At 40.3% G+C, this 25,671-nt stretch overlaps 1 protein-coding gene across 6 annotated transcripts in view; it reads right to left on the bottom strand.

Moving 5' to 3' along the window:
• Positions 1-25,671, bottom strand: part of APP (amyloid beta precursor protein) — a 286,842-nt gene that overhangs the window by 92,676 nt on the left and 168,495 nt on the right. For 2 of the 6 annotated variants that reach the window (XM_010383436.2, XM_010383437.2), the window contains exons 7-9: positions 20,700-20,867; positions 18,038-18,094; positions 2,398-2,531 (exon numbers count right to left, since the gene is read on the bottom strand). In XM_010383436.2, the coding sequence (XP_010381738.1) occupies positions 2,398-2,531; positions 18,038-18,094; positions 20,700-20,867 (359 nt within the window). The remainder of the gene's footprint in view (positions 1-2,397; positions 2,532-18,037; positions 18,095-20,699; positions 20,868-25,671) is intronic. The other 4 variants (XM_010383438.2, XM_010383439.2, XM_010383440.2 and 1 more) reach the window with 2 other exon arrangements.

Raw genomic sequence — 25,671 nt, 5'->3', positions numbered from 1 at the left:
TAGAATTAAATGAAAGGTAAGAGCAATGACTGCCTGTCTCATTCTGAGTATGAAGTAGGGTGTAAGGAATGGGTGAGATGTGCCAACGTGAAGAAGGGTGGGGGGGCATTTCCAGGAGAAGTCAATGCCAAGGACAAAGGGAAGTCCAAGATGAGATGAGCAGATGGTGAGCAGAGTGGCGTGATCAGAACAGCAGTTTAACGCTGTACAGAAGGCAAGGGTAGCAGTTGAGAAGGAAGAGGTGGTAGGAAGACCAGAGTCAGGGTATAGCGGTAGGCACTGAAAATGACAAGCTGAGCATTCGGTGTTTATTTTTGTCATTGTTCTTTTTTTTAAGACTTCATGTGCCCAGAAGTGGATTTGTGAGGGCACAGGAAGCCTCTGAAAGCTTCATAAAGAAGGGAGATAGGATGTAAATTCAAAGGAGGACATTTCAGTGGCAACAAGTATGATTCATAGTCCTCCAATGCTTTCGGGACAGTGCCTGTGTCTTTCCTAATGAAAAATCTGATTTTTTTGGCATGAGGTGAAAACTCACTAATTCCCTGTGGTTAGCTTTCTAGTTCAATTCGCTGCTAGGTTTTCATCACGGGCAACCACTAGAACTGCACATTATAGTCCAGAGCCAAAAATATAGTGATTATAAGGCGTTTTTCCTCTTTATGTTATTATACCAAAGTAGATCCAAGTACTGTTACTCATCTGAAGGCAAAACAAACCAACAACAACAAAAAAACACAAACAAAAAAACAGTATCTGTGTTGTACCTTTCTAGATACATTATTAGTTACATGTTTTCAAGTGTAGGTTTTCTTATTATTCAGGTGAGGCCAAGAGGTCAGGAGATGATTATCATGGAAAAGACAGTTTGTTACTCACAGCTCCCAAGAAGCCGGTATATGCCACTACATGCAGGCTCATATGGGAAGCATCAGGGTTGGTCAGGAGGGGAAAACATGAACAAGGGTTCTCTGTGGTTTTCATGGAAAGAATGCGCGAAGCAGGGTAGGCACGTTTAGGACTGACTAGTTCAAATAATGGTGATGGGGCATGAGGTTGTCCCTAGTGGTCTGGTACCTGGCCCTGGGGAGATTAGAGCAGGTGTATAGTGGCCCAGAGTATAAGAGGTAAGTAAAGAAGGTAGTTGGGAGTTAGGAGCATTTGACTGATTGGTTTGCATGTGAAAGACGTGCTCAGTGGCCATTTATTTGGCCCTGGCAGGGAGGAATCTTCCTGGGGTCAACAGGGACCCAGATCAGAAATTACAGGAAAGCAAGATTAATTGTCTACTAAAGACTGACTATGGTCTTAGAAAATATGCAGCAGTCTCATTCATAAATTGCATTTAATGTCTCTCAACAGACCTGTTAAGTATCTAAGTATGACAAAAATTTCTCCTATCTTCTGATATTTGCCACAGAATATTAACACTAAAAATGAATGGCTTACTTTAACCTGAGATCTTTATTCATTCACTTATATGTCCTACTTTTTTTTTTTTTTTCCCACATTCACTCCTAGGTTTGTAGACTACAAATCGAAAAAGTGACTGGAAAATAATATGTCCATATTTGTTGATTGAAGGAATGAATGAGGAATCTGAGCAAGGGCTAAAATTCTCTGTATTATCAAACTCCAACACAACATCCAGTGCCTGGTAGTAGACATAGCTTAAATTGTAGTTGATAGTATATATGGATTAGCCATGTTTTAGACACAAGTTATTTTTCAATTTGCTTAATTAAGGATCTGCTTAAAAAAAAAAAAATACCAAACCAAACCACGGTTTTTTTTTGTTTTTTTCTTTTTCCAGCAAAGTATAGTGAAAGGAGTACCGTACTACGAGCAAGAAAGGCCTGGATTCTAAATGTTGTCTCTGGCTCACTGATTTTGCTTTGTGCTAAAATGGGAAGCCACTCTTTGAACCTCTATTTCATTATGTATCACTTAGGAGACTAGATGAAATAATCACTATGGTTCAGCTCAGTTTTAAGTCTCTATGATTCTGTAGACTGTAAACAATTATAACAGTCTAGGATTTAATACAAAAACTCATCTTTACTAAAGAGAAAAATGTTCTTAGATGGATTTTAATTTACTGTATGTTGATTACAGGTACTACATATATACAGAATAATAATGCCAAGTACCTTTCCTCACCAGAGAGAATGTTACGGACATCATTTAATTTGTGCTTACAAAATCCAACTATACTCGGTTCCTTCTTAGGCAGCATGTTCATGGAGGATGCAAAAAACTCACAAACTGTGCCCACACAGTAAACATTTAAAATTAGAACTTTGCATCTTTAAAGATCTTGATAAAGCCAGCAAGCCCGTGGGGGAGACTGAGGTTTCCTGTTATCGTAGAGCTGAATGATGGAAGTGCCAGACTTACCTGGGACATTCTCTCTCGGTGCTTGGCCTCAAGTCTCTCTTTGGCCTTCTGGAAATGGGCGTGTTCATTCTCATCCCCAGGCGTCTCAAGGTACTTGTCAACGGCATCAGGGGTACTGGCTGCTGTTGTAGGAACTATAAAGTAGAAGAGAAGGAGGTTTGAGGGAAAAAAACAACAACAAAAAAACACCAACAACAGAATATCCACTTGTTTAAAAGAAAGCCATATTTTCAGTTATTTCTCAGAACAGAGAATTTAGTAAAGCAGCGCATACAAGACGTTAATGCTGTTTAAGAGAACATGAGACACTGTGCAGCACAGTAAGGATGTGTTTCATCATTCCCAAGTACAGAATGAAGGAAAAATCTTTAAAATGGTCCACTTTGCAATATAGTATTAGAGTTCTTTATGAAACAAGCATGCAAAGAGCAAAAATAGTTGGTGCTGGATAGACATGTTTTTCCAAATGCCCATGCTTTCCTGAATTCATATTTTGCAATTTTGAAAGCAAATGATATCATCAATATCATACATTCAGACTCCTGCAGAAACCAAAGATATCTGTAATTAACCTGTTGTAGAATAACTGCACCTCAGAGAAAAGGTAAATTGTATGATGTATTTTAGATAACTACAAAGACAATCTTCATGAGACAGGATGCGAAACACCACACACAAAAAAATCAATAAACACATTTTTGAATCACAAAAGGACCTTTCTGCCTTCACAAATTTGACAATAGTCAATGAATTCATTCTGCTAGTTGTCAAAAAGTGATTTCTATTTTGAATTCAACTAATACTGCTAAGCAATATTTGAATTGCAACATATACTGCTATATTATGTGAAAACATAAATACGTATAAAATTCAAGAGTACACTATAAAACAAAAATGTCTTAACTCATGAGCCAAGTGAATTATAATACCTATAGAAGCAATTTTCCAAAAGATGAGTAATGACTAGTGAGAATTCAGAGTATTTATGAGTTTAAAAGAAAAAAGGATTTTGACTTAAGAAGAAGCATATTTAACATAAAAAACGAAATGAGATGTCTTCACTATCTTTTCAGGTCAAATCAATTGTTTCATTCTAAAGGTTATTCAAATATCATCAATGTTCCAAGTATTCCTATCAAATTATTAATACTTGTGTATTACATTTGGGATATAATACCTCAAAGAGGACTTGAATGAGAAGAATTTATAGCTAAGTCATTTTGAAACTAAACTTGAAGTTAAATACATTTTCTACATCCTTCAAGAAAATGTCTGGAATCTTAATCCAAAGTCTTCAAAGATATTAACTAAAACTGGAAGGCTGTTCAATAATTAAACAGTATCTTTCATTTTAAAGAGAAACATTTGTTTTGATTTTTTCCCTCCACTTCAATCCTGATTAATAATCATTTTTCAAAAAATATAAGCGGTTGACTGTCTATCCAGATGTTGCTTTCAAGTGTAAGGAAGGAGGCAGGGCGTATTCCTGGTGCCTTTACACAGCTGCCCCTATCTTCTGTGTAGCAAATGAGGGAGTGGTGTTCCTTCTTACATTGGCAGCGACAGGGAGAAGGAAGGAAGGAAGGAAAGAGCCATGTGGGGGCTTTGCAATTAAGCACATTTGGATTTGAATTCCATTTCTTTTTCAGATCGGCTGTGACCTGGGGCAGGAAACTTAAGCACTCCATGTTCCAGTTTCTTTATCAAGTGGTGATAACATGCCACATGATATGATAGGAGTGCTGGGAAAATGAGATACCATACCACATGTAAGTCATTTGGCAGAGAGGGTGACACACGGCAGAGCTCATACGTATTAGCGGCCTTGCCTCCTCCTCTGCTTATTACATCCTGCTCAAATCTTAGAGCTAATGCTAACCATGGGAAAGTTCTGCTACTTTTATTCAAAGCCACTGAAAATGTTTTGGTAGGAGGGTGCAATAATAAAGTAAGAAAGAAAAAAGAAAAGGACAAATTTTAAAAATTGAGAAAAAAAAACAAAAAATATAAACATTAACAAAAAACAAAATAGAACCATCGAAAATGAATTACACACAGGATCACAGAGTGCAACCTACAGGAAAAGTAATATGTATTTTTCAAAAAATGTTAGGGGTAGCCCACATAAAAAAGGCCGAAAGTATCAAAAATAAGTAAATTGTTAATTTGTAAGATCGAAACAATAATTTTGAATATTAAGTCCTTTTCGAAAAAAAGGTAAATGTTTTTCTCCACTGCTTCAAGCAAACCAGTATGCAAGTAGTTTTTAAACTTAATCATTAAGTTAACGAATCCCAACTTGGAATGAACGTGGTATTTAGCATTCAAAATGTGTTTCCCCGACTTCAGTCATTTTCTCATCTTAACTGGTAGAGCTCAAATGAGAACAAGTTAAAGTAAAAGCAGAAAACAAAACAATAACATTATTTTGCATAGTCCAATCTGGCAGAATGACAAGTTTAGGCAAACCATATTTTATGTTTGAAACAAATGAAAATGTATAAATATTTGGGGTTATATTCCCTGATGTAGATAGTCATCTGGCTGTAACTGTTATAACCATAACATAAGCACCCCTTTGGAAAACTAGAATCATAAAACTTACTATGTAAGAAGGAAGTTTTTTCAGCTCCTATGGTTTGCAAACACTGTCTACTGTATAAAGGAAAGAAGATAAACACTATAATCTGAATCACTATAATCACACTGGCCTAAGTAGAAATGCACGTAGCAACATAATAAGAGAATAAACATGGAACGTGAATGTGAGGTATGTTTAACAGGACTGAGGATATTAAAAAGGATAAAAACCTTCTTTTTAGGCACATGGAAATAAATACGAATACGATATTACCAATTTATTCCATTGAATCCAGAAATACTTCTGTGGTAATTAATTTTCCCTGACAACTTGATTGGGCCACAGGGAGCCCAGATTAAGCATTGTTTCTGAGTGTGTTTGTGAGGGTGCTTCTGGATGAGATTAGCATTGGAACTGGTACACTCAGTAAAGTAAATCATCCTCCTCAACATGGGCAGGCATCACCCAATCTGCTGAGGGTCTGAAATCAAAAGGGCAGAGGATGGAGCAGTTCACCCTTTTTATTTCCTGGCTGCCTGAGCCAGGATATTGGTCTTCTCTTGCCCCTGGACTGAAACGTACACCATTGTCTTCCCTGCTCCTCAGGCCTTTAGATTTGGACTAAGTCATACCATCAGCTCTCCTGGGTCTCCAACTTGCAGGTAACAGATCATGGAACTTAGCCTCCATAATCGTTGTGTGAGCCAATTCTGCATAATCAATCTCTTCCTATACGTATATATCCTATTGGCCCTGTTTCTCTGGAGAACCCTGAGCAATACAATTTCTCTTCAAGTAAATCTTTGTTAACGGTCCCAGTTGAGGAAGCTGTGTCTCTTAATCTGTAACTCAAATTTTCAGCCATTCATACAATCCCCCATCTCAATTAGTGTGAAATTATCCTATATTCATACCAACCAGCAAATCAGATTACTGTCTAGTCAAGCGGAGAAGGATAACATATGCTGATATTGTTAAATGAATTTAATAGTTTATTACTACTGCTCTGCAGCTGGTGAGGAGGAAGGAGAGAGCAATTTTAAGGGTGGAGTACGTCCAGAGAGCTCACCTTCTATTTCGTGAATATCCTTATATCCTAAAGAGATTAAATTCATAGGACTGACTACCATTTTGTGACTATGTCCACAGAAGATGAGAGACACATGTGCCCTATGTCCTCACCCATCGAGGTACTTCCTTTTGGGAAGGGAGTGGGGTTCAAGGAATGTCAGGATATGTCACAGGACACAGAGGGAACAGGAAGCTGTGTATCAGCAGGTCACTGATATATTTAAGGTACTTAAAACACAGGTCACTGTCACCACTTAGAAAGTGGATACGAACAGGCTTTAGGAGGGTTTATTTCTGTTTTGCATTTTAAACTACCATAGAGCAGTTTATCCTGCTCACAGACCTCTGAGGTTCCACAGAACCTCTGCTAAAGGCTAGGATTTTGGCTGGGTGCAGTGGCTCATGCCTGTCATCCCAGCACTTTGGGAGGCCAAGGTGGGCGGATCACCTGAGGTTGAAAGTTTGAGACCTGCCTGATTAAGATGGAGAAACCCTGTCTCTACTTTAAAAAAAAAAAAAAAATTAGCCGGGCGTGGTGGCGCATGCGTGTAATCCCAGCTACTCGGGAGGCTGAGGCAGGAGAATCGCTTGAACCTGGGAGGCGGAGGTTGTGGTGAGCTGAGATCGCGCCACTGCACTCCAGCCTGGGCAACAGAGCGAAACTCGGTCTCAAAAAGCCAACTAACTAACTAACTAAGTAAAGGCTAGGATTTCCATGTTGGCCAAATGGTAACAGCCTCTTTTCATCAGAGTCCTCCATGCTAGGCATCTTCTATGTGTTCTCGTTTAATACATGGGAAGAAAAAAATTACCCTATTTTATTGCGTAGAGGCAAAACACTATCATTTAACATACTCATTCGCATCCCTAAACACACACAAAGTCTCTTAAGATTGGGTAAGCCATAAAAAGGCTGTAAAGCTAATTTCTAGGGCAGTAAAGGGCTAATCCATCCACATGCTGGGGCACTGGAAAGGGTTTTTGTTGTTTTGTTTTGTTAATGAGCAACACAACTTGGCTAAACAACATATGCTTTGTTAGGATGTCCCTTGGCTTGTTTTCTATGAAACAGCTGTTCCTGCCTCGAACACTATCTGGCAAATGACCTTCAACAGAAGTTGGGTCATAAAGCAGGCATCAAGTGAAAAGAGCCTACGGTGCTGGAATATGGAGGATGGAATACGGAGGACATTCTGGCCTTAGGCCCCTCTGCCAACCTGGTCACTCATGCCTTCTGCAAGCAAGCTGGCTGGGTATGTTCCCCTTTCCGCGGAAAACTAGACTTAAAATGAGACAAAACTCAGGGTTCAATATCCTTAGCTCTAGGTTTTGACCTCTAGATGCCTAGTCGTTAGCAGCACTACCAACATCACACGCACAAGCTTTTAACTTTTTAAATGACCTTTGTATTTATTTTATTTTAGTCTCCTAACAGAGCCTTGTAGGTCATGGTAGGCTACTACCTCCCTTCCTTTTAATAGTGATCATGTGTATCTAAACACTCGTAACAAATGAAAAAATATAACAGAAAAGCAGTTCCAATTCCTAGTGCATTACTGCTTCAAGGTGAACATTTGCTTCCAAATATACAGTGGTATTCTGGATGACTTACGCCTTCTACATAAGCCACATCCTTATTCTTTGCCACAGTGGGAAGTCAGAGGTATCAAAGCGACTGAGACAGCAGCTCTGACGTGGACAAACTATCCTGCCTTTAGTGAGCCTGTTCACTCTTTTATTTCTCCAGCCCGCCAACATTACAGCCCTTATTATATGTGAGGCACATGGGAGAAACCAATGAGAAAAACATGAAGGCCCTGGTCCTGGTGGCATTATATTCTAGGGACAGAAGCAATTACTGCAAGACTTTTTAAAAAGCCAGTAAGTCATATTGTTAATATGTGATTTGTATCATGGAGAAAAAGAGGAAAAAGAAAAATAGAGCAGAGTTCAGAAGGATCGGGACAGCTGAGGGGAGAGGGGAAAGGTAGACCGCAGGAAGTAAACGACCAGGCAGAGTCTTAAGTGAGGAGGTGACATTCAGGTCTTCCCAGCTGGCTGCCGGAAAAACATGGCAGGCAGATGACAAAACTAGCATGGCAACCCTAAAAGTTGAGGTTGGCTGGCAAATTCCATGAGACCCGCATGGCCAGAGCTGAAGAAGCAAGAGAGGAAATAGTGGGAGAGGCAGGGAAGAAATAGGGGACATCATGTACAGCCTTGAAGCCATAGTAAGGATTCTGAAGGACCAGCGTGGGCTGTTTGAGGGGGAGTATATGTGATGGGGTGTTTTGTTGAAGGATCACTCTGGCTGCTACGGGACAAAAGCAGAAGGAAGATCTTTTAAGAGGAGAAGACAGGCTGGGCGCGCTGGCTCACGCCTGTAATCCCAGCATTTTGGGAGGCTGAGGTGGGCGGATCACCTGAGGTCGGGAGTTTGAGACCAGCCTGACCAACATGGAGCAACCCTATCTCTACTAAAAATACTAAAATTAGCTGGGCATGGTGGCGGGCGCCTGTAATCCCAGCCACTCAAGAGGCTGAGGCAGGAGAATCGCTTGAACCCAGGAGGTGGAGGTTGTGGTGAGCCAACATTGTGCCACTGCACTCCAGCCTGGGCGAAACTTTGTCTCAAAAAAAAAAAAAAAAAAAAAAAGAAGACAAAGATGAAGATGACGGTGGCTTGGACCAGGGTGGCTGTCATAGGAAGTTGTTGCCCTCAGCCCCCTTCCCACACGAGAATGGTCAGATTCCCTTCTTTCTCTCACACCAAAATGCTATTACCTCAGGGAACTGAGTATGAAAACGGGAGAAACTGCTTCCACATGTGCGTGAGGGCTCATTTCAATTTTAATACTGATACATGGATGCTTGTCACAATACTGCCACTTCACATTGTAATCTATTCTCATTACCTGCCAGAGCTCTGTTTTCTGGGGCGAAGTAAAATGGCAGGTTAGCTTTCAGTTTATTCAAGAACGCTGATGCTGCATGCAACGTTCCTGTCACAAAATGCTCCTCCATCACTGGGGCCAAGACAGCAATGAAACATTTCCATACCTGTGGTTCCTCTGAGAAAATTGTTACCATTTGAAGGGAAGTTACTTCAAAACAGGGTGAAACCTGCTAACATCTTCAGGATGAGGCAGAAATCACTCTCCTAGCCTGTCTGAAGACTCCATAGAAGATAATCTATTAAGTTGAACTGTACATGCACCGATTTCCTTCATTTTAGTTCTGATTTTATAATCACTGCAGAGTACTTCCTTTCATATTCATACTAATGTGGTATTTCACATTCAAACAAGAATGTGGGGTCAAAATTAAAGACACTGGGAAAGCTTGCCCCTATCATTTTGATATTCATTTGTTTCCTCAGTCTCTGGGTTGACACACAGTTTTACAGTCACAATGGGCTCAGGACATTAAAGAAAAAACAACCCACCTTCAAACAGCAATGACCATGGCCATCTCCAACAGGCCAGAAGGCCCAATGCTTCCCTAAACAAAGGCTTATGAATGGCATTCAGTCGATATATTAATGTTAGATTCTTTTTTTTTTTGAGACGGAGTCTCGCTCTATCACCCAGGTGGGAGTGCAGTGGCACGATCTCTGCTGACTGCAAGCTCCACCGCCGCCTCCCGGGTTCATGCCATTCTCCTACCTCAGCCTCCCTAGAAGCTGGGAGTACAGGCGCCCGCCACTACGCCTGGCTACTTTTTTTTGTATTTTTAGTAGAGACGGGGTTTTACCGTGTTCGCCAGAATGGTCTCAATCTCCTGACCTCGTGATCTGCCCGCCTCGGCCTCCCAAAGTGCTGGGATTACAGGCGTGAGCCACCGCGCCTGGCCCATTAATGTTAGATTCTAACAAGAAAATTGGTTTAGTCTCCTTTCATCAGCAGAAAAGCAATTTATCTCTATAGAACTGATAACAGAAGATTAAAACAAATTAAGACCTATATAAATCACTGCCTTATCATTGAAAATGCTATTTGATACAGACCTAGCAATGTTGTCACTTGAGATGGCTATAATTTAGGAGAGGAGACAAGGAGGATCATTTATATATGGGTGAAATAGAAACCTGTTAGCGTTTATGTGAAAATTTAATTTTGAAACATGGCAGAGCTTTCTGAGTGCCACCTCAACTTAAAAAAAAAGTGTCTCTCCATTTTTCTAATTTCAAAATAGCTAAAACTCCTAACGCATTCTAAATTCAAATATTTATCCTACCCACTAAGTCCAAGATAGAAGAATCATTTATAACAAGAAAATACAGTTTGTGATCCTCCGGTGTAATACCAGACCCTTTTAAAAACAAAGTAACAACAACAACAGGAAGAAACAAAGGCATTCTCCCCTTAATATGCCCTTGTATTGTAATTTTATAGCCAGTGCAATCATAGTTGGTGGAGAACACTATCAATGCATCGCGTGGACATAAGGTAATAAAAATGTAATCTATGATGTGTTTACTCTAGTCAAGCTACATTTCTTTTCTATATCCATGGACACATACTGACATGGGAATTTTTTCAAATCTATGAACTGAATGTGAAAGAATGAATGCTGGCGTTATTTTTTATTAACATCTATTCTCTATTCAGCACAACACACTAAAACTTAAAAGCAACCTCAAGTCTGAATCTAAAAAATATACGTGAAGCAATAGCAATAATAACTGGCATTCAGAATGGGTTAACCTTAGGGTATTGTTTTTTGTCAATTTGTCAGAAGCTATTCTTGACTTCATTAATGGAGGCACATAAAGAAATAACCTGTCATAGCTGCTCAACACTCAATAGATGAGTTCAAAAAGTCAAAATCTTCAATATTGTCCACTTTCACATAAACAGTAGCAGTAAAAGCAGATGGAACTGTTAACCTCTATGGAGGTCTTAAGGATAAAGCTGATTTCATTTTACCCCAGACTTCCAGAGCAATCTCCTCCTACACTTGTATATTTTACTTTATATTGTTATTTATTTCTATGACATATCTGGGTTTCATTTCATCAATAAAATTATCAAGTTATCGAAAGCCAGTACTCAGATTCCTTTGCTGGTGTCCCTCAAAATACCTGGCTTAGCACATCCTGGACTCAATAATAACTGCTGCACAGTTCACAATTGCAAAGATATGGAACCAACCTAAGGGCCCATCAACCAATGAGTGATAAAGAAAATGTGGTATATATACTCCATGGAATACTATTGGGCCACAAAAATCACAAAACAAAAATCTTTTGCAGCAACTTGGATGGAGCTGGAGGCCATTATTCTAAGTGAAGTAATTAGGAATGGAAACACAGTATGTCCTCACTTATAAATTGGGAGCTAAGCTATGATTATGCAAAGGCATACAGAGTAGCAAAATGGACATTGGAGACTCACAATGAGGGAGAGTGAGAAGGAGGTGAGGGATAAACAACTACATATTGGGTACAATGTACACTACTCAGTTATTGGGACACTAAACTCTCAGACGTCACCATTATACACTTCATCCACGTAACCGAAAGCCACTTGTACCCCCAAAGCTATTGGGAAAAAAATAAAAATAAAAATGAAAAAACCTGCTGTATTAAACCAAGGATCGGCTTGCTGGCTACATTTTTTTTTCTTTTTCCTTGAGATGGAGTCTCGCTCTTGTCCCCCAGGCTGGAGCGCAATGGTGCGATCTTGGCTCACTGCAACCTCTGCCTCCCGGGTTCAAGTGATTCTCCTGCCTCAGCCTCCCGAATAGCTGGAATTACAAGAGCACACCACCACACCTGCTAATTTTTGTATTTTTAGTAGAGATGGGGTTTCACCATGTTGACCAGGCTGGTCTCGAACTCCTGACCTCAGGTGATCTGCCTGCCTCGGCCTCCCAAACTGCTGGGATTACAGGCATGAGCCACTGTACCTGGCTGCTGGCTACCTTTATAAAAGTAGTATTATTGGAACACATCCTTATGTATTTGTTTACTTATTGTCTATTGTTGCTTTCATGCTACCACTGCAGAGTTAAGTAGTTATGACAAACTGCATGACCTACATAGCCTAAAATCTATAATCTGGCCTTGTATGAAAAATATTTGCTGACCGCTTTATTAAACTATCTACTTACCCTCTTCTGGCAAATAACTAAACAACAGACCACATAAATAAGGAGCATTCTTTTACCACAGGTAGAACATCCCTAATCCGAAAATCTGCAATGCTCCAAAATCTGATCATTTTTGGGCAGTGACACGACGTCATGGTGGCTGGGATAGCAACACCTTTGTTCTCTCACAGTGCAATGTACACAAACTTTGTTTCATGAACAAAATTATCAAAAATACTGTATAAGGCCAAGCATGGTGGCTCACACCTGTAATCAAAGTACTTTGGGAGGCCGAGGCTGGTGGATCACTTCAGGTCAGGAGTTCAAGACCAGCCTGGCCAACATGGTGAAACCCTCTCTCTACTAAAAAACACAAAAATTAGCTGTGTGTGGTGGCAGGTGCCTGTGATTACAGCTTCCCTTGAGAGGCTGAGGCAGGGGGATCTCGAACCTAGGAGGCAGAGGTTGCAGTGAGCCAAGTTCACGCCACTGCACTCCAGCCTGGGCAACAGAGCGAGACTCCAAAAAAAAAAAAAAAAAAGTATAAAATTACCTCAGACTTTTGTACAAGGTGTACATGAAACATAAATGAATTTCATGTTATCTCATCATGAATACATCAACATTCCCAAATCCAAAATCTGAAGCACCTCTGGTCCCAAGCATTTTAGAGAAGAGATATTTAACCTATATTCAAAGTAAATGGCCCTTCTTTTTAAAAAATGCTGAGCTGGGCCGGGTGCGTTGGCTCACGCCTGTAATTCCAGCACTTTGGGAGGCTGAGGTAGGCAGATCACGAGGTCAGGAGATCGAGACCATCCTGACTAACACGGTGAAACCCTATCTCTGCTAAAACTTCAAAAAATTAGCCAGGCGCAGTGGTGGGCGACTGTAGTCCCAGCTACTCGGGAGGCTGAGGCAGGAGAATGGTGTGAACTCGGGAGGCAGAGCTTGCAGTGAGCCGAGATCATGCTACTGTACTCCAGCCTGGGCGACAGACCGTCTCAAAAAAAAAAAAAAAAAAAAAAAAAAGTGCTGAGCTGCTAAGCAATCCAGTTCCTTTCAATTTTAAGTTCATCTCTAATTATTATGGCTTTGAGGAAAAAACCATTCTTCTCATCTAAGCATTTCCAGATACCAAAGATTTGGCTTTTCACACTTGTTAATCCGATAGAATTTATTGGCAATGACGTGACATATAATTTAATTCACCATCACATCTTTTAATGCTTTAATTGTTCTCTCTCCCTAGGTTGGTTGGGGAGCAAAGTGTAAGCCCAGGTTGCCCAATCTAATTTGGCAGTTTTAGTTCCAATGGTATTGCAGAATGTAGTAATGGGAACTAATATTTGCTACTGCACAGTGAAAAGAACAAGAATAGTGTGATTAAGAACAATAGTTCAAATTTGGCCAAAGATTAAATGGCCTAGGCGTTCAGACTTCTGTCTTATGGCTCCTGTCTTTACAACGACCCTGGGGTTAAGGTGGCATATTTCATTCAAAGGCTGCATGGTGAGTTATCTACGATTCGCAAATTATGAGCTTCTGCAGCAACAAACTTGGAACTTAGGAATGGTTCTTGGGCATGGAACTTGGGGATGGAACTTGGGGATGGTTCTTGGGGATGGAACTTGGGGCCTGACTTGTTAAGTTCCAATTCTTTTCATATTCTCTGGAAGTGTACCAGTCTGTTCCATGTCATCTGGACCATTTTAATGTGCCTAGAAATCAATATTTTTCCTTCCCTCAATCCTGCATGGGGTCAGATCTATACCTCTGTACACACCCTAAGGCCATAAACATAATCCTAAAGTACAAATAACCTGTGTAGCAAAACTATAGGGCATCTCTACAGATGGTTATGCTCCAGCATATCCTGGGATTCTAGGAAACTAAGATGAAACAGATAGGAGGAGAAAGGGTGGTGCATAGGTGAACCATGGACTTCCAAGTAAGGGGTTTGCTGGTTTCTCTTCTGCTGCCACAGTAGCTTACATTCAAGCAGAAAAACTACGAGATCTTCAACACTATAGTCAGAACAGCAACAGCAACTTCCACCTTATCTTGCAAATATTGAGAGCTTGGACAATAGTCTAACAAATTCAATTTCAAACATCTGTTGAGAATTGGAGGATACTGACATTCTAACATTTCAACATGCCCCCAAATTTGTGGAAAGTATACCTGTTTACACCAGGATAGTTCTATCTCTGAGTCAGACATGGGGAAACTACTACTCCAGAACAGGATTCTCAACCAGAATGTGACCCCCCCGGGCACATTTAGAAAAGTCTAGAGACATTTTTAGTTATCACAGCTGGAGTTGTGTTAATGGCATTTAGTGGGTAGGGGTCAGGGATGCTGCTAAACGCTCTATATGCATAGGACAGACTCCTAAAACAATTAATTATCTGGATCAAAATGTCAATAGTGCTGAGGTTGAGAAACCTTGGTTTAGTTGTTTGTACCACATATCAGCGCAAATGAAGGTGCCAGAGATGGGTCACACTTTGGCCAGATCACAGGGTGCAATCCGCTGACTGAAAATTAGCATGATGCTCTTTGAGAGATTAAATGCCACTAAGGAGTAGGTCTGTTTGCCTTGTGGGAAGCAACCTGATGGAGACAACACTAGAAAAAATGGTCACACTCTCATATTTGAAATATAAATGAATCAACAAATATTTATATAATTGTATTGTTTACAAATACTACATTTTGAAGATTAAATGTGAAACTTTTTGTACTGTCCTAAACCCAAATGGGCAGGTGCAAAACTAATGTCAGAAATTACCTCGGCTCTCCTAAGATTCTTTATCCCAAATGAGAAAGGATTTTTTCTAATGATTTGAATTCCTATGTTCATGAAGAAAATGAAAGCTCTCAGCCTTACATTTGTATCCCTTATATTTGTGGTTTAGATTTTCATTGACAATAACAACAATAAAATATGTCCCTAAAATTGCAATGTTCAAAATCGGTTTTTATGACAAAAGTTTGAAACCTAGAAATGCTTGATTTATGGTAAATTATTGTTTTTATAATGCAAACCATCATACATTTTCTCCCTAAGTGTAATCTTATATCAGTTCAACTGAAGAGCTTTTTCTATCTCCTTTCACATTTATTATTTGACTGGAAGCAGCTTAGACTGAGCAACCTGTAAAACCAACCACCTTTGTGCAGAAATATCACCTAATTAGCCCTAGATTGATGAAGGAGCAAAGTGAAGTCCAAGTTGCCCAGTCTAACAGGCTTGCTTACCTTCTAGTTCAGCTCCTTTGCTCTGAATTGAGTCTGCCATCTGCATTTGACCTCCAGATGACCATGACTTTTTCAAATCAAATGTGCAGTTTGCTATAAATAAGACCACATAGCTGCACAGGCTATAAATAACTAGAAATTATATGTTTTTTTCCTTGTCTGTTGGTACTAGCACTGCTAAACCCCTCACTTGCTGTGATTGAATAGTCTCTGTAGGTAGACAAGAAAATATAGCTGCCCAAATCACTTCATCTTCCTAGAATGGAAAGGTGTCAGGATCCCAAACACACTGCAAGTAGATGAAGAAAATTACCGGGAAGGAGAAAATTACAAAAGAGACTTTCAGTATCTGTTTGCAACAGTGGATGATGAAAGTGGTAGTTATGGGTACTGCATGAAAATAAATTTATCCAACAATGATGCTTGCTTCCATCAGTTATTAAAAATGGAAAAACAGAATTCTTATAAATGCTAAAATGAAACTTAAGAGAAAAATGATCACTGTTTTGTAAAAGAATGGGAAAGACATTTAATTTACTGATGCGTGCTATATTCATGGCATTTAGGAAAAAACGCTAACATTCTTCATCCTCTTTTCACTGTTTTCTGTATTCTTAAAATGTGCTTCTGAATCGCAAATGTGATTTTACCAACCTGCAAAACAATGTCAGAACCAAATGCTTAGCCATTTGGTGTGGAGTGCAGCCAAAATGTCATTTGGGTTTCAAGCCTGGTCCTGCCATGTTCGATGGCTTGGGACAAGTCACTAAGCTCTTGAAGCCTCATTTTTTCTCATATGTACAAAAGGAATGAGGAAAACGCCCACAAAGTGTTCTGAAGAAAAATAAATGATCTGTGAAAATGCTTGGTACAACACAACTTACCATGCGTACCTATGTATTATCAATACTATAGTGGAATAGCAAGAGCTTTTTCCTAGTCTGTGTCAACCCACTCGCTGTACTTACACTGTTTTTAGAGAAAAATCCCTTTTTCACAATAGCAAAAGAAATGTGTACATTGTGGTACCACAATGTAAATGTGTACAAACCACATCCTTCAAAAGTCATACATAATGTGAATTATTCTGAATATTTTATGGAGGCCATTAAAAAACTTTCCAGTTTAGGATGCAATCTTTTTCAAAATACATAATCCCCCATCTATAATTTATCATCTTTAAAAAAGATAATTGGCTTCATCAATTTTGAGATGAGGGTTTGTTTTTTTTTTCAGGATAATGTACATAAATGCTAATTTTAATTATAAAAATCTAAGCTACAACAGAAATTGTGTCTCTTCTTCCAGCAATCATAAGCATAAATGGCATATATCACCCCTAACTGGATAAATCTATTTCTGGATGGAATCCAAATTCAAATATGAGTACTAAAACCACATTTTAAAACTAAGTTAGTCTGATATTACAACTGAAATAAAAACAAAATGTAAGACACTATAAGGCCTGCAGTGGCTGGACAATGCATTTCTTTATAGCAGGCTCTTTTGCTACTTCCTAGTCAGAAGTTGAGAACCTCTAACCTACCATTATGCCTTCCAGGAGAGGAGAAAGAGGGGCTCCTAATGTCTAAAAGTGACCCTTCATGCAGTTGAAACCGGGTCTTATAACACACATAATTGAAATCTGCGCGTACGAATTAGTCCGTGTACTACAATACATGAAGATTAAGTATTTTTTCTGAGGAAACAAGTTACTCATGTATTACAGTCTCTTGTTAAATCATGGCATCTTGATGTAACTGAGTACTCTATTTTAAAGATCTTTCTTTCTTCCTTTCTTTTCCTTCCAGTTTTAGTAATGAAATGGTAACCTTTGCTCTCTTTCTTCCCACCAGGCACTCCTGGCACAACACTTCCCTTATCTAATTATGCTTATAATTCTTATTAAAATTATTAACGCTTGCTTAGAAGTTCCACTGACTGACTTAGGCACCTGCAGAATTCTCCCTCATCAGGAGATCACCTCAAGGCTGCAGTTAATTTACAACCCGATTGTGCCTGGGATGCACCAGCCCACTTACCAAACTGGATAAATAACTCAAGTCTTTGGAACAAGTCCCGTATAGCAGCACCTCCTCACCCCTCCTTCATGCCCTGCATTCCAAGCTTCCCTTTTTAAGCCTTTGTTTTTTAATCCAAAATTTGAGATGGTTGCTTTAAGGCAAGAGCCTGGACCATTTCCCCACTGCTAGCTTTGCAAAGTAAAGTCACTTTCCTTCCACTGCACCTAGCCCTTGTTCTTCAGTTCTGCAAGCAGTAAGAAGCTGAGCCTGCTCTCAGTTACACTGATAGCTTTTAGGAAATAAAATAGTTAACGGCAAATACAATACAATGATGTTGTCCATATAATATTCAATAAAACCGGACTAAATAAAAAGGAAATTGGTCAGAAATAGAAGAAACTTGGTCAATGATGTTCTTAGCCCGACATCTCAAGCTGTCTGGCAAAATGAGATGTAATTATAAGCAAGGTAATGGGAAGAAACATTTTACTAAGACAGGTGTTCAAGAAACACAAAACCATGCAAAGAAGGTGATGATGCTGGAGTTATGTGAACCAAGCAGCATCCTCCTCCCCTCTTCCCTTCCCTCAGGTGAATGACAACGTACGTTTAACAGGATCTTGGGTAAGAGGTTCCCGGGTAGTCTTGCGTAAACTTTGGGACACTATGGAAAAAATAAGAGAACATAACTAAAAACAAAAAGAGAAACATGGGAACGATGGCTGAAACGCACAAGAGTCCACTGACAAAAAAACAACCTAACAAACAAAATCACTCCTTAGGTTTGATCCCTCCAACAAAACCAAAATGAACATATTAACATAAGATCTATTTTTGCAAGAAGTTAACATTTGAGAATGCCGGATATCTTGTCTCTCATAATACGTATATCCAAGTAACAACAGGTTTCTTAACAGAAGAGGATTTCTTGCTCCTTCTTTTGTGCCAAATATCCCCAATTCCCTTTGATGCACTTTTTCACAAAAACTCCATTTATTTCACTCATTCACAGAACAGCATGTGGCTCTCAGCTCTGGCTGTTTGCTGAGGCTTATACTCTCTATTTATTCTTGTCCACCCATCTAAGTGATCTTCAGCCTTTGCTTTCTTCATACATTATTCTGTCACCTATCCCCTCTAAAATCAGGTGTAGCTAGCCTTATCTAATACCTCTCTGTTGGGAGCATCTACCTTTTGCAAAACCCTCAGCAAAGTGTGTGCCACCCAGCACACCTCCATCCAACCTGGACAGGTGCCCACTGCTCGCTCCCAGACCAAACTGATCAAAGGGAGAGAGTGTTAGGGGAAGGATAGCAGTACTGGGGTAAGGTGGAGAGATAATTTGAATCTCTTGAAGTAAATTCATCACTGCTAATAATTAAAACCAAATAAATTTCTTATTACCAACAAATATACATGGTATTTCAGAAAATGAATCCACCCAGGGAAAGGGAGAAAAAAGTTGCAAATCTGCCAGGAAACCTCTCCCAGCCGCTAAACCAGTCAGAATCACTGCAACAAAAGGCCTTTGTTCCAAAGGCTGCAGGCAACAGAATTCTCCATTGTGTTCGCAATACCTGACCTAATTGACTGCTTTGTTTGAAATTGAAGAAGGGAGTCATTTGAGTCAGAAGCTGCAATCATCCGATCAGAGCCAGAAGAAAAAAAAAAAAAGGCCCTTGAGGTTACCAGTTCCTACACCTGTTCACCCATGGGACTGAAGCAGTCATCTCATTCACTGGCGATGGCAGGAGACCAACAGAAGCTTTTCCATTAGATTCCTCTTAGATCCTGAGCTCCTTTACAGTAGAGTTATTAATGGTGCAGGTCCTTCTGTTGTTTTGCTTAATCCTATGATCTCGCTGGAAAACAATTTATATAATCCCTAGGAATCTCAGGCAGGGAATGTGGCTGTCACCTTGCGACACAGCGGAGAAAAGGCAGGAGTCTCTCAAAAAAGTAATGCACAGTTACTGAGTTTCGTCTTTAGTTATCAAGTTGAGCTGAATAATTACTTCTTGAGTAGTTCACACTTCCTACTCATGAACAACAATAAAGACATAAATAAGCACAATCAGGAATTTCACTTGGAAGTCTGTTAAGGACATGGAAGTCTCATGTCTGGTACTGGACCTCCTGAGAATTACCTCTTTGGGGACAATTTCATTGTGCACGTAAGTCATCATGACTTCATATTTTTATCCCCAGAATGATGAAAAGCTTAATGTTCAAGAGAAAGACTTTGAAAATTACGTTCTGGCCAGGAGCGGTGGCTCAGGCCTGTAATCTCGGCACTTTGGGTGGCCGAGGCAGGTGGATCACTTGAGGTCAGGAGTTCGAGACCAGCCTGGTCAACATGGTGAAACCTTGTCTCTACCAAAAATACAAAAAATTAGCTGGGCGCAGTGGCATGTGCCTGTAATCCTAGCTGCTGGGGAGGCTGAGGCAGGAGAATCACTTGAACCCGGGAGGCGGAGGCTGCAGCGAGCCGAGATCGCGCCACTGCACTCCAGCCTGTTGAGCAGAATGAGACCCCGTCTTTAAAAAAAAAAAAAAAAAAAAGGAAAGAAAATTATATTCCTTGAGCCTTACGTCATTGAAAGCTTCTCATGTTAAGTCAAAAGTTTTCTTCTACTTTCAAGAGAAGAAACAGAAGTTTGACCTGGCAAATGTCTGTGTGCTGAGCTCAGGGGGCAAAACGGGCACTTCTACCCTCCGGCATTTGAGAAGCATGAGCTCAGTCCAATCACATTCCCTCAACAGCACAATAAAAGACATGTTATGAACCAACTTAAAGGTATTCATCATAGCCATACACCTTATCAATGCAACTCAAGCTGCATCAGCCAGGCTTCCACTGGTAGACAGTATCTGCACAGGTAGTGCACATGCATAAACATGAACACACATGTACACAGACAAACACGTAAGTATGCAATTGCAGAAACGGCTGGCTGCAGAAGACAAAACAGCCACTTCAGCTTTGCTTAAAAGAGAAGCACTCAAAAGTCCCTCTGGATTGCAAGACATATCTGCTACAGCTAGGAAGAGAACACATCCACGGCCATGCTTTATTAGGGAAAGACGGAGAGGTGTGCTCGTGATTGAACATACTGAGGAGACTGAGCAATTAGAGAAGTGGACAGAAATGTGGTTAGTGGTAGCAACAGGCCCATTCCCAAGAACCAGGAAAACCAATCTGTTACAAAGGGCAGAGTCAGTGGCGAGAGAGACGAAAGGCGGCCAGGCTCGAAGAAGGGTCCACTTACTGACGCTGCCACACACGGCCATGCAGTACTCTTCTGTGTCAAAGTTGTTCCGGTTGCCGCCACATCCGCCGTAAAAGAATGGGGCACACTTCCCTTCAGTCACATCAAAGTACCAGCGGGAGATCATTGCTCGGCATGGCCCCGTCTCGGCTTGTTCAGAGCACACCTCTAATCAGAGGAGACGTGGGGAACCACATTTAGCATGAAAAGGCACTGTCTCTCTGTTCATGTACACACGTTTACTTCTTTTAATCCTCCCAGTGGCAACCTGGACTGGGTTTATTAGGCAGCATCTACCAAACATTTACTGAGGAATTGAACTGCCTACCAGGACTAGAGATTTACCTCTCAGAGCATGCATTCTCATCTGGTTTAATGAGTGCAGGACTCGGTAGTAATAAAAGGATTCTGGCCAAAGGTGAAAAGATCATTTGGCTGCTTTTAAGATGAGTATGAAATGACGGAAGGTGTCTGCACATCAAAACAATTCTGCATTATAAAAAATAAACTTCTCTTTTAAGAAGTCAACTTTCATGTAAGGAAACTGCTTTGGTTATGAAGCGAAAGTTTAAGCCCTCACAAACATCTGATTGCTATCCTTAACAAATGACTGCCTTAACTCAAGTATAAAATTAATTGCATATATTTTGAATGTTTTCCAGGTTTTGGAGGCTGTCTGTTCATTGACTTTATCTAGAAACATATGTCATATCTGCAAATGTGACTTATACTCAATGACATTAACTCTAACTTAAGACCATTCATTTGTATATTAAAACATGTACCAATATAAATGGTCTTAACTCCAATTTAAGACCATTTTATTTGTATATTAAAATATGTATTCACATGTTATATTATATATCTTAATAATTTAATTACATATGTATGAAATAAATCTATAACAATGTATTAATTCTGCTATTTAATTGATATTTATATATTAAAAATTTGTATTATTTGAATATAATTACATATGCATTAAGTACAATTATAACAACATATTATGTAATTATGCTACTTAGTTGAAATTTATGTATTAAATATCTGTATTATTTGTATATTTTGTATATTTACCTGACCCTTGGGCAGTAATGTTGCAAACAATAAAAACATAGTCAACCAGCTCTAACTTATTAATACACATCATGCACTGTTTTACATAAATTAAAACATATCTTACCTGTCAACATGTCTTGCCACCCTCCCCAAGATCGGTTTCACTCACCCCTGATTGTCTCAAAGTCAATCAGTGACCCCTCCCTCCAATTACATGTATAAAGTCAATCCTGAGTAGACTTGTAATTCTACCTCCCATGTATATCCCACTTTTATTGGAAGTGAAACAACAGCCCAATTCTCCCTCTGGGTTTGTGCCCTGTCCTTGCTAGGCTGATGCCTTAGCACACACAGATGTCTTCTTAGTTTTACTAACATGACAGAAGAAAAAATACCTTTCTAAAAGATGAAAGCCATGCATCACCCAGAACTTCCAAGTTAGGGATAGTCAACAGACTGATTCTTTTTTTCTTTTTTTGAGACAGGGTCTTGCACTGTCGCCCAGGCTGGAGTGCAGTGGCACAATCTTGGCTCACTGCAACCTCCACCACCTGAATTTAAGTGATTCTTGTGCCTCAGCCTCCCAAGCAGCTGGGATTACCTCTATACCACCAAGCCTGGCTAATTTTTTTGTTTTTTTAGTAGAGACAGGGTTTCACCAGGTTGGTCAGGCTAGTCTTGAACTCGTGGCCTCAAGTGATGCACCCGCCTCAGCCTCCCTAAGTGCTGGGATTACAGGTGTGAGTCACTGCAACTGGTCCTTCAACAGATTGATTCTAATTAGCCGATCAAAGACAAGGATCCACAATGTCAATACAAATGGGGACTAACTATTGTTTTACTTCCCTATACATGTTGCTCTTTCAGTAGATGCAATAAAGTCCTGGCAAAACCAGAGGTTGATACCATCATGATGATGTCAACAGGAGGGACAGTCAGCACTAAGCCCAGAAAGTGTCAAACACTCTGCAAGAGAAATGCCCCATGCAAAGAGCACTAAGATGACCTGGCTCTCTTCATGTGGTTTTCAGATGGAAACATGGCTACAAAAGCATCAACCTCGTTATCACCCATCATTAAGGCCAACTCACTCAGTACTGCTGCTTTCAAAGTCCACATTCCCAAAGCATGTCTTTGAAATTGGTTTTCTGTATACAATAGTCTTGTAGGATGAAAACTAGCCAACTTGTTGACATAAGAATCCCATCTACTTTGCAATTTTATTTATCTTCCAAAATTAAAGGACTGGCACCCTGATTTATTAAAAGTGAACTGGTTCTAGGAGTCATATGCCCTCTAAGTTACTGACAGAGCAGCTTCTGGACTGTGAAGCTCAAAGCCATGCCTAGATGTGAGGACCCCATCAACTATAGCCAGCAGTGGTCTCTGCTGCCAGAGCTTATCTTCAGTTGTAACAAACATCTACACTTTGCTTTCCTTCTCTGTATTTCCTTCACCAATGTGTATGTATTCATATCACATGCTCTTTAATGCTTCTAAGACACAGCAAAACACACGATTAATCTCTTACTCAGGCAGTGTTAATTCCAACAAGACTTCAAGGCAGCAGTGCCTCCTGAGCCTGCACTGCGCCGGGAATTGGCACTGGGATTGCAAGCACTGTGGCCACTGCTACCAAGGGAGGCACAAAATCCCTTCACCCCACAGTCACAGGAGCATTGGCAACAAAATTCACTGTGCCTTGGCAATTTATGCTGACCCTCACATTTTGGCCTTAAAAAAAAGTATCATCTTAGAGTACCAAATACGTGTCTTCTTATAGATGTGTGTCACGGGCCTCACAGTGCACATCATGGCTCTGCAGATGCACAAACCTTGTCTTTATGAGTCTATATATTACATAAAAATGGTAGAATTTTGGGTGGGTGCAAGTCAAGTAATGGGATAAAAGAATGATGATCGAAGGAGATGGTTCCTGATAAATATGCATCCTTGTGTGTGACCTAGCAACAATTTCTTACTTATGATAAAGGCAAAATCTCCCCAGTCCAGAACCTAAATGACATTATATTAACATTTTCCTTTATCACTAGTAAAACACAATGCCACATTCATTTTTATTTTCTTCTGCCTCATTCTATAACGGCTATGAAACCATTTGTTATAGCTAATTTGTAGAAACCAGGCCAAATGAGCCCCAATCAACTAGAACAAGTATTCAGAACGCAAAATCCATTTACATGTTAATTAAGTAAATAGTATAAGCTACACGTTGAGCCTACAACTCTTGCTGGAGTCTTCAGCTGTAAGAGTCTTAACTCCTTCCTTTCATAAAGGCCAAGAAAAGAGTGAGATAATCCCTATTTGGGGAGTGTTGCTTGGTTCTCCCAATCCTCTTAGGGGCAGTTGGTGCTCTTGACTTTGAATGGCCCCCAAGAGTTTCATGGCCTTGGAGGAGTCCAAGTGGGCATCACGGGCAATAGCAAAAGATCCCACAATACTCAAATACAAAAGGCTATCTGAGATAATGTGGTCAGGAATGGGTGTATTGGGTGTAACACTGTATGTTAATTTAATGCCAAATACATAACGTATGGAGAAGATGTATGTGAGGCTGGAAGAACAGGACTGACAGTGTGCCTTTGTTACTTCTGAATCTCTAAAAGACAGCTACCTTGTCCAACTGGTTCTCAACTGCTGAGATGGAGGAGGAGCAGACAGGCCTTCTCTTAACATGCAATCCCTCTCCTGGTGAAAAGAACTTCTTGTTATAATTCCCCCAATTGTCAGCAACCCTGATTCCCCATCACCTCCCCTTCCCAACACTTTCCCTCAGGGATATAAAGAGAATATCAACTTCCTACAGCAGTAAAGCTGATTTCAGAGAGGATTGGGAAAGGAATGGATAACATATCCTCTATCACTCACAATTATCTTCCTACTCTACCACGGGGAAAGGGAATACAACTGCTTGTTTTCTCTGACCCTTTTGCTAACCCTTTATTATTCCACAACAATTTTCCATGTAGTAGAAAAGAGAATCTTAGCCTACTCTGGGAGAAGCTGAGACCGAGGGTAGGGTCAGCACCAGGGAAGTATGATGCTAATGCTTTTACACAAAGTATGAATAGGCACACAAAAAATGGCCAGTGCCTCTCAGAAGTAGACATGGAGAAGCAGCAGCACAGACTTAGGTTAAAGCTGTGTTAAGGGATTAACGTCAACTTCATATATGTGATACGGTACTGAGTGAAGACTATACAGGTCTCTTTGTATTAATTCTTTTGTTTTTTTTTGAGACGGAGTCTCGCTCTGTTGCCCAGGCTTCAGGGCAGTGGCACTATCTCCGCTCACTGCAAGCTCCACCTCCCAGGTTCACGCCATTCTCCTGCCTCAGCCTCCTGAGTAGCTGGGACTATAGGCGCCCACCACCATGCCCGGCTAATTTTTTTGTATTTTTTAGTAGAGATGGAGTTTCACTGTGTTAGCCAGGATGGTCTCGATCTCCTGATCTCATGATCCGCCTGCCTCGGCCTCCCAAAGTGCTGGGATTACAGGCATGGGCCACTGTGCCCGGCCTGTATTAATTCTTACAACTGCATGTGAATCTACAATTGTCTCAAAGAAAATATTTTTAAATTTTTTATCTTTTTTATTATACTTTAAGTTCTAGGGTACACGTGCACAACGTGCAGGTTTGTTACATATGTATACATGTGCCATGATGTTTGCTGCACCCATCAACTTGTCATTTACATTAGGTATTTCTCCTAAAGCTATCCCTCCCCCAGTCTCCCAACCCCCTGATAGGCCCTGGTGTGTGATGTTCCCCGCCCTGTGTCCAAGTGATCTCACTGTTCAATTCTCACCTATGAGTGAGAATATGCGGTGTTTGGTTTTCTGTCCTTGTGATAGTTTGGTGAGAATGATGGTTTCCAGCTTCATCCATGTC

Source organism: Rhinopithecus roxellana, chromosome 13 (genome assembly GCF_007565055.1).
Source record: "Rhinopithecus roxellana isolate Shanxi Qingling chromosome 13, ASM756505v1, whole genome shotgun sequence".
Lineage (NCBI taxonomy): Eukaryota > Metazoa > Chordata > Mammalia > Primates > Cercopithecidae > Rhinopithecus > Rhinopithecus roxellana.
The sequence above is the reverse complement of the archived record's forward strand: the minus strand, read 5'-3'. Positions and strand labels throughout refer to the sequence as shown.